The 10,436-nt window shown below is 40.9% G+C and overlaps 1 protein-coding gene across 1 annotated transcript in view; it reads left to right on the forward strand.

Annotated features, from left to right (window-relative positions):
• FAT4 (FAT atypical cadherin 4) overlaps positions 1-8,382 on the forward strand; it is a 201,670-nt gene extending 193,288 nt beyond the window's left edge. The window contains exons 16-17 of the mRNA XM_013007038.1: positions 1,841-2,102; positions 5,329-8,382. Coding sequence (XP_012862492.1) covers positions 1,841-2,102; positions 5,329-7,193 — 2,127 coding nt within the window. The 3' untranslated portion in view covers positions 7,194-8,382. The remainder of the gene's footprint in view (positions 1-1,840; positions 2,103-5,328) is intronic.
• The last annotated feature ends 2,054 nt before the right edge of the window (positions 8,383-10,436 follow it).

Below are 10,436 nucleotides of genomic sequence, written 5' to 3' on the forward strand. Positions count from 1 at the left end.
GTACCAGTGTACATCCTCTGGTCTAGCCTAATTTGTAAGGTAGAATTGGGGTCACGATAGTAGGGGGGAGGAAGCATTAAAGAACTGGAGGAAAGTTGTATGTTTCATCGGTGACTGGCTTAACTCTTCCTTGTGACCCTTTTGTGAGGAGCCCACTCTTAGAGAAAGTTGAGGAAAAGTTTTCACACTAACAGAAATATTCTTCAATAGTTTCCAGGAGTGGAAGGAGAAGGGAGAGTAAATCACTAATTAGAAGGTAGACACATATTAACTTGGGTGAAGATGAAGATTAACAAAATAAATTACATTATGAAAAACACATTTTAGGAGTAAAGGATTTTCTCAGGGAACCCACCACCACCACCACCACCACCACCACTAACTACTACATGCCATTGAGCTGCTTTCAACTCCTGGCAATGTCATGTATTCTAGAGTAAAACAGAGCTCCATATGGTTTCCTGGCTTGAATCGTTATGGAGGAGAAAAATCACCAAGCATAAAACCTAGTATGATGCTTGGAAAGTTAGTAAGAGTATGTGGGGTGGTTTTAATTGAGGAAGGAAAACATCAAGAATATCAGAATGAGAACATAAATATTCTTCCTCACTGACTGACCCCACGATGCATTCCAAGTGATCAGTCTTCAGAGATTTGTCCAATGAAAGAGGACAAGTAGGAGACAAAGCGGAGAACTGGGAGAAGGCTATTCCCAATGCTTCTGTCACAAAGGACTGTTTATAAAATATTACCCATTTGAATAAACATTGTCATTTAACTATTCATATGTGTCCATGTTTGACTTTGATAATTGGATTACATTATTATTTAGAAAGACCGTTTTTATGATATAGCATGATATTAGTCGAGTATAAGTATTTTTTTCTACAAAGTACAAATGAGCTGAATTTTGTTCTACCAGATGTTTGTTGCATCGAGAAACACTATGTAATTTGAAAGGCAAAATCAGCGGGATCCATCCCTTCTTCCCCATGTTCTGAGGCAGAGTGCCATGTCCCACCCTTGCCAAGGCACCAGCTCCATCTGGCAGAAGTGACAGGATTACGCTCTCCGAACCAAATGTTCATTTTCCCTCATAAATTATTTTGTTTTCTGAAGCTGTCTGCTCAGGATACTGGAAACGTGGTAGCTGGAAACTGGACTCGGGGTGTCTTGTTCCCCATGTTCTACCGGGCAAAGGAGAAGAAACCAAAGAGCATTCAGATTAATTGTGAAAGACAGCCCAAATGGAGCCTGGCCCAGACACCTCATTACGAAAAGCTTGCCATTTATTTGCCATAGTTTTTCCTCTCAAAAATATAAATAAGAAGTATGATTTCCCCCTAAAATTCCAGTGTGTAATAGTTGAGAAGTTAAATGATTTATTTTTGTCTGTATTTTTCCAACTGTGCTTTATTTTTAGCTGAATCACTCATTTTTCTCTTTACAAATGGTTTTAATCGTTTTGATCACTTTGGGTCAATTATGAGACTGACCAATAAAGTACATTCCCCAATGCATTTGAGACATCAGTAATCAGCCTAAGTGTAGTCATGCATCTTAAAATAGGCATTCACTCTATTATTATCTCAGTAGTATTGAGGGTAACGGTTCTGTGCATCTTGAAATTATCGGTAGAAATGTGTGAAGTCCTTCAACTCTTCTAACTGTTCTAAAATGACACATACTTGTTTCCTGAAATGTCTAAGAATACTCCAATGTCACTGCAGCCCTCAGCTAATCTACTTCCTTTCGTTTGGCCAATATTTAAAACTTCATCACCATTAATAATTGCAATTACATATGTAATACTTTGTGTGCTATTTGATCTGTTTTATAGATTAAGAATGGCAAAGTACATTTCACATCAGATGCAGGAATCGCTGGAAAAGTGGAGAGAAACATTCCTGAAGTATATGTTGCAGATGGCCACTGGCATACCTTTCTAATTGGGAAAAATGGAACAGCCACAGTATTATCCATTGACAGGATATTTAATAGAGACATCATCCACCCGACTCAGGACTTTGGGGGCCTTGAGGTGCTAACTATATCTCTAGGAGGCATCCCCCCCAATCAAGCTCATCGAGATTCTCAAACAGGTAAGTGCTAATATTGCGTAAGGTCCCAAAGGAATGGTACTTTTCCTTAGGAAAAAAAAAAGTTGTATTTGTGATACTATCAATTATAAGTATTCTAAGATCTTCATGGCTATTTGTAGAAATTTTGTAATAAGTATTCCCTCAATGCAAGAACACTTTGTTCTAATAACCTGGCATTCCGTGATGTTCACCTTCCTGACACAGTCGCTGAAGACAAAATGGGTGCATAAGCAAATATGGGAAGAAAGATAAGGGTGCTCAGCTATCAAAAGATATAGCATCTGGGATACTAAAGGCTTGAAGATAAACAAACAGTCATCTAGCTGAGAAGCAACAAATTTCACATGGAAAGAAGCACACCAGCCTGTGTGATCATGAAGTGTTGATGGGATTAGGTATCACGCATCAAAGACCCAGAACAAAAAATCATATCAATGTGAATTGAGGGGGAGTACAGAGTGGAGACTCAAAGTCCATCTGTAGACAATTGGACATCCCCTTACAGAAGGGTCAAAAGGAAGAGACAAGCTAGTCAGGATGCAGCAGAGCACTGATGAAACATATAACTTTATTCTAGTTCTTTAATGCTTCCCCCCACCCCCACCCCCCACTATCCTAAGTCCATTTCTACCTTACAAATCTGGCTAGAGCAGAGCATGTATACTGGTATAGATAAGAGCTGGAAACACAGGGATCCAGGACAGAAAAACCCCTCAGGGTCAATAATGAGAGTAGCAATATCAGGAGGGGAAGGGGAAGGTGTGGGGAGAAAGGGGGAACTAATCACAATGATCTACATATAACCCCCTCCCAGTTGGATGGACAGCAGAAAAGTGGGTGAAGGGAGACATCTGTTAGTACAAGACATGAAAAAATAATAACATAAATTATCAAGGATTCATGAGGGAGGGAGGGAAAAATAAGGAGCTGATACCAAGGACTCAAGTAGAAAGAAAATGTTTTGAAAATGATGATGGCAACCCATGTACAAATGTGCTTGACACAATGGATGTATGTATGGATTGTGATAAGAGTTGTACAAGCCGCCAGTGAAATGATTTTTTTTTTAAAAAGAAAAATTTTAATACAGTGTTAGCCAGTCATCACAGCTGTTAGTGTCTTGCAACTCTCCTACCAAGTTCATAATTCAGCCTATTGCGCTTTCCTGCCTTGCTTGTCATCCAACAGTTTGTTTATAATTCCAATAACGAATCCATTTGTTCATCCACAGGACAGATAATCACTAAGCCCTGTGGTTACTACTAGCTTCACATGGACAGTAAATAGCCACTACTCTTCTGACACATGGTTGAGAAAGGGAGGAGGCTAGTGATCAAACGTTCCTCAGAAAATATTTGGGTTCATAGGATGAGTATAGACTAAGATAAACATCTAACGGGAAGGCTATCAAGTTGTAAGGCACCGCTTTAAAAAGGTAGGGGGAGCGTTCCTAGGAAATTGGCAGTTTAACTTAAATCTGAAAATCAGGGAGGTAAATGGGGCATGAAAGGTTATTTGATATTCATGAGAATTATAAAGAGAGGAATATTAAACCAGGATGACAGAACACAGCATGTTGGGGGCTTGTGTTGCTTGGGAATGTTGAAAGAAAACAAAGCACTTTAAGCCACACCCCTTTGCTAGTTTCAAAATATGAGGGGATTCAAAAAGTAATGGAGAATTAATTACATTATCTTTTAACTCAATTTTCCCATAATCTTTTTTAAGCCCCCTCAGAGATTCTTAGGGATCCCTGGTGGCTAGTGGATAGGAGTTGGGCTGCGATCCCCAAGATTTGCCGTGCAAAACCACCAGCTATTCCTCTAAAGAAAGATGGGGCTTTCTACTCTCAAAAATGGTTCCAGTCTTAGAAATCACAGGGCAGTTCTCCCCTGTCCTCGTGGACATTATGAGTGGACAACAGTTTTTTAGAGAGACTCTCGGCCTTGAGATAGGAGCAGCCGAGGTCTTCTCGTACTGGTGGAGTCCAACGGCTGACTGTGTGGTTAGTAACAAATTATTTCTCAGCGTTGTTTTCTTTCTTACCATTATCATCACCCAAGGAGCCTTTGTCAGGAACTCTGGTGGTGCTGTGGGCTGGGGATAGGGCTGCTTACAGCAGGGTCAGACATCTAACCCACAAGCTCTTCAGGAGAAAAATGAGGCTCTCTCCCGCGTAACAGGGTTGCTACGAGTGGGAATCAGCTTAATAGGTTTGGTTTGGGTTCAGAAGGAGCCTGCCCTTCTGCCTCAGAAAATGTTAATGCCACAGTCCCAATGCACAGCTCTTGTGTCGAGCCATTGTCATAGCTAAGCTTCATTTTCTTTTTTTTGCTCTAAAAACAGAAGTGCCATCTTTGCAGTTATACGACCTCGGTTGAAAATGTTGAAAACTTTATGACTAAAGCTATTCTCCTATATTGCTCTTGCTGTTCTTTTTCAGCTTTATTTTTTCTATCAATTCAATTTTTTGTTGTGTTTGATGAATTGGAGTATGGTCTACAAAAATAACATACTTTTTTTGGTAAATAACATCAACGGGTAAAGAATGTCACCCTTGTGGAAAACATCACAAAATTTCCAAAAGATTCGGAGCTGAGCAATCCACTCTCCTTTCTTTTGCCATGATGATTTTACTCAGCGGATGCACAGATTTCTTGCCTTTGCGCTGCACTGGCGCGAGCCTGTACATTCTAACTTTTCATGACATGATTGAGAAGCTTCTCCACCAGGTGCTAGGAGTACGGTGTTTTAACACGTTGATGTTCCTGAAACTGCCTTACTGCTCTTACCCCTGTGCCTTAAAAAAATGGTATAGATGTGTGTATTTACATCCATATCATTCATTTTGACATCTTGCTTATAGTGGTCAATTCAGTGACATTAATTATATTCACAGTGTTATACAATCAGCAGGGTTGTCAGTGCCCTAAAGTGAAACTCAGCGGCTCTTCCCATAAATATGACCAGTCATTGTCCTTCGCTGCCTGCAGCGGTTCATCTCTGAGGCCCTTCTGGTCACCATGTATTTGGCTCCTCTAGGGCGGTCATGAGATCACACCTATCAGTCCTTCTGTTTCTGACTCCGCACTTGGACGGTTCCTCCACGATGTAGTGTACACAGGAAAGCCCTTGCTCTCTATGGTCGAATAACATTGAGTTAGATTGTTATCCCTTGTTGAGTTCATCCGTTCATCCGATGATGGGCTCTTGTGTCTCCCTGCAGGTTTCGATGGCTGCATTGCTTCTATGCTGTATGGAGGAGAAAGCCTTCCTTTCAGTGGGAAGCACAGCTTGGCCTCCATCTCAAAAACAGACCCCTCCATCAAGATTGGCTGTCGTGGCCCGAACATTTGTGCCAGCAACCCCTGCTGGGGCGATTTGTTGTGCATTAATCAGTGGTATGCCTACAAGTGTGTGCCTCCTGGAGACTGCGCCTCCCACCCGTGCCAGAACGGTGGCAGCTGCGAACCTGGCCTCCACTCTGGTTTCACCTGTAACTGTCCAGAATCCCACACCGGGCGGACCTGTGACATGGTCGTGGCCTGTCTAGGAGTCCTCTGCCCTCAGGGTAGGGTGTGTAAGGCTGGAAGTCCTGGGGGCCATGTCTGTGTCCTGAGCCAGGGTCCTGAAGAGATCTCCCTGCCTCTGTGGGCCGTGCCTGCCATTGTGGGCAGCTGCGCCACCGTGCTGGCCCTGCTGGTCCTCAGCCTGATTCTGTGTCATCAGTGCAGGGGCAAGAAGAGCAAAAGTCCCCAGAGGGAGAAGAAGCCGAAGGAAAAAAAGAAAAAGGGAAGCGAGAACGTTGCTTTCGATGACCCAGATAATATTCCTCCGTATGGCGATGACATGACCGTGAGAAAGCAGCCTGAAGGGAACCCGAAACCCGATATCATCGAAAGGGAAAACCCTTATCTCATCTATGATGAAACCGACATTCCCCCCAACTCGGAAACCATCCCAAGTGCCCCCCTGGCTTCCCCGGAGCAAGAGATCGAGCACTATGATATCGACAATGCCAGCAGCATCGCCCCTTCAGACGCCGACATCATCCAGCACTACAAGCAGTTCCGCAGCCACACCCCCAAATTTTCCATCCAGAGACACAGTCCTCTAGGCTTTGCAAGGCAATCACCCATGCCCTTAGGAGCAAGCAGTTTGACCTACCAGCCTTCCTACAGCCAAGCTCTGAGAACCAGCTCCCTGAGCCACTCCGCTTGTCCCACTCCCAACCCCCTCTCTCGGCACAGCCCGGCTCCGTTTTCCAAGTCCTCCACTTTCTATCGGAATAGCCCAGCTAGGGAATTACATCTTCCTTTAAGGGATGGGAACGCGTTGGAAATGCATGGTGATGCCTGCCAGCCTGGGCTTTTCAACTATGCCACACGGCTGGGAAGGAGAAGCAAGAGTCCGCAGGCCATGGCAGCTCATGGTTCTAGACCAGGAAGCCGCTTAAAGCAGCCCATTGGGCAGATGCCGCTGGAATCTTCTCCCCCGGTAGGACTCTCCATTGAAGAGGTAGAGAGGCTGAACACCCCTCGCCCTAGGAACCCGAGTATCTGCAGTGCAGACCACGGGAGATCTTCGTCGGAGGAGGACTGCCGCCGGCCACTGTCCAGGACAAGGAACCCCGCAGACGGCATTCCAGCGCCAGAATCTTCTTCTGATAGTGACTCCCATGAGTCCTTTACTTGCTCAGAAATGGAATACGACAGGGAAAAGCCAATGGTATATACTTCCAGGATGCCCAAATTATCTCAAGTCAATGAGTCTGATGCAGATGACGAGGATAATTATGGGACCAGACTGAAGCCCAGAAGGTACCATGGCCGCAGGGCTGAGGGAGGACCGGTGGGCACACAGGCCGCAGCGCCCGGGGTGTCTGACAACGCGCTGCCCTCGAAACTTGGGCAGCAAGCGGGGAATTTCAACTGGGACAACCTTTTGAACTGGGGCCCTGGCTTTGGCCACTACGTGGATGTTTTTAAAGATTTGGCATCCCTCCCAGAAAAAGCAGCAGCAAACGAAGAAGGCAAAAGCGGGACAACTAAGCCAGTCCCCAAAGATGGGGAAGCAGAAGAATATGTGTGAACTTTGTGTACTGGCATTATCAAAATCGTAAGCCAAGAAACACTCCAACCCTTCTAACGTTGCCATTAAGATTGGGGTAGGCTGGATAAAGAGGCCAGTATGGACTGGTGGTTGAGCACAACCTTTAACAATAATAACCACAATGCTGCTGAAACAGACTCGGGAGGACTCTTAATTTAAACATGCTTGGATCACATGATTTTCCTGCACGCTTTGTATTTTGTAGTTAACTACGTGGCATGCAACATTTGAAGGATTTTTCTTATTTACCAATGTTTGATTTGTGACTTAAGAAATTAATATTGTTACCATTGCAGAAATGAACTTGTGTTTTCACAGTGGAGTGTGCATATCGGTTCCATTGTATCATTGCTATTCCGATAGTTTGCATTGCCGCCTTCCTGAGGTTTAACCAATCTTTGTAAAGTATGAAGTAATGATAGAAAAGAGCCTGCCTATCTGTGAGTGAAAGACTAAGCAGTATTAACGTGTTTCAGAATTAGAGTTTCCATATTTGATGTTGCTCGGAAATGTTTGAATATTTGAATAAGTTGAACATGACAGTGGGTACTAAAATTAAGTCATTTTGTTCAGCACTTTAGGATTTTCTTATGATATTGTGTTGAAACTTATGAATCTCTTTGTAAATGGTTCTGGTCTGCATACTTTCATCAGGCTTTCCATTAGGAACCAAATGGCTGGATGTTGCCCCCGGAATACTGCCACCTTCCCAACTGTGGGACGATATTGTCAGCAGCACTTCTAAGAGACACGTTTACAAGTTATTTATTGAGCAAAAAAGTTTTCTATGCTTTTAAAATTTGAAGAACTGACTTAAAGAAAGCCTGTCATTGGACTTGTTTTTCAAACACTTAACATTTATACTAAGTACCCAATTTATATAATTTATACGGATTCAAATTTCAACACTTCACTACTTCCTGTCTTTTTGTAGATTTTTTTTAATACTGTGTAAAAACATTTTTTTTTTAAACCTAATCTGTGTTTTTGATACTGATATTTTCCTATGCTGAATAGTTTTCTTACTTTCAGGGAAGGTAAGAAAATACGGTTTTTACATTTGTTACTTATGTAACATTCATATTTTTCACATTTTGATATTTGTAACATATTGTATGCTTTCTACTTGTAAATGCCAACAATAGAATTAAAATATTTATTTAAAATACTTTTATTCACAAGTGTAATGTTATTTCTTCATCTTTCCATACTCCTTGCACATGCCCCGTAGAGACTAGTCTCTGCTTGTAAATAAGGAATGGCAGGTTTAACTACAAATGGGCAATGTCATTTTCTTTTAAAAAACATGCACAAGGATAATTGCCAGAACAGATATTTTAGGGCAACTTTAGTGCATTCCTACCTGTCAGAGTGCTTGGACCTCCCTGGAGTAAAATGAATCTAGACTAGGTTGGTCTTAGGGGACTAACTTTGAACCTGGTTTAACTGGTCTGATAATAAATGTCTTTAGAAGTTCGCAGTAGAGTGCATTCACTGAAGGCCAGCCTTGGGCAAAGCTTACACTTCAGACATATCAATGAGGTAAAGTTAATTATGGAAGAAATATCTGGGTTTGATTTTTCTCCAGGGATCCAACCCCAAATTCTCTAAGCCCAATCATGGGTAGGAAGAATGACAACGGACGTTGTCTTACACATGTCTGTGTGTAACCTATTGAACATTCTGTTGTTTAAATTCGAAACGAACTTTGTATTTTTCTCTTAGCCCAAACACATTTTTGTTTTAGAGTAGTCACCTAAGAGTAAAAAGCCCAAGAAGACACAATGGCCCATCACAAGATGTATTTGTGATAAATTTATAAATTTTTACATCTGAAGTAACAGGACTTCTACAAATTATCTTCCAAACTCAGAACTATTTCATAATTGAATATCTTCTCCCAAACCTAATTTTCTAAGAGTATTAATTGTTAATACCAACTATACCATATCTAATCTAATTGGAATTTTAGTTGCATGTAAAGGTTTCAGTAAATAAAAAGTTTTAAATCAACACCACTAGATTGAGTAATGTGCCAAGACTATTTTAATAATGTTGAGATTAATATTTTTTTCTGTTTTAAAATAGGAAGCAAAATGTGGGTTTAATTTAAATCATTATACTCTCTTATTGTGGTTTAGAGACAGAGTGTGCTTAGGACACTAATCTAATTTTCTTTTCTTTCTTTTTTTTCCCTGTTATTGTTGTTGCCTGTGATGAGCCAACATACTTCAGTATTTCCCAATGAATTTTAGTATTATGAATTTTATGCTCCAAACATGGAAACACATTGATTGCTTTGCATAACTCAAAACAGAATACTATTTTTTTTCTTCAAGAAACTCTGAAGTATCTCAATGTCCTCAAGGATATAAACTCTATAATTGAGAACAGGGCTAAAAGTAAAATGATAAACAGGGGTGATAGCTAAGGGTTAAGGAGAAACAATGTGATGCCAAGATTCTGTATTCTTATACTTAAGAATTTTTTTGTGAGATGGAGAATTACTATTCCCTGGTTAATCCATCCCAATTTCAGAATAAGGTATTCTTATTTTTATAGGGGAAAAATAAAGTTGTCTATCATTTGCTTCTGGGAAAATGTTTTCTCCAATGCAAGAATATTTACATAAACCAGTCAATGTATGGAATTGAGGTCTCACATAAAACAGAGAATAAACACTGAAGCAGGGAAAATAAATATATGATCATTAGGCAGAATTTATGTGGAATCGGAGTAGCAACACACCAGAGGACTTTGGGTATTTATTTCTTAACAAGCACATTACTATTGCTTTCAAAGATTTTTCTGTAATTCTCTGAAATAGCAATTCTACTGGTATTTTGTTCAGCAAAATTAAAATACTTGAAGTAATTGGAGCATCAGAAAGACCTGGAGCATTAAATATGTTCTAATTTCTTGTTTCTATGAAAAAAAACCTTCCCAATCCCCAGCTTGCTGAGAAATATAATTATTGGAAATTGTTCCTTTATAAATAATATATTTATAAGAGAAAAGACATTTCCAAGTGACTTATCAAATTGAGACACTCTGCCTTAAAAAAAAAAATCACTGTTTCCATTTATGGTTGCAAATACATGTGGGTCCCTGCCCCACAAAACGGGTTTTCCCCCCAAAGTTCTGTATTTAATTTTCTTTTCACAAAACAACCTCATCACCTTCAAAGTACTCTCCATTACACTTACTACATTGGTCAAATCT

The sequence above is a fragment of the Echinops telfairi genome, unplaced genomic scaffold (assembly GCF_000313985.2).
Source record: "Echinops telfairi isolate 266 unplaced genomic scaffold, ASM31398v2 ScPeMD7_14;HRSCAF=57, whole genome shotgun sequence".
Taxonomy (NCBI): domain Eukaryota; kingdom Metazoa; phylum Chordata; class Mammalia; order Afrosoricida; family Tenrecidae; genus Echinops; species Echinops telfairi.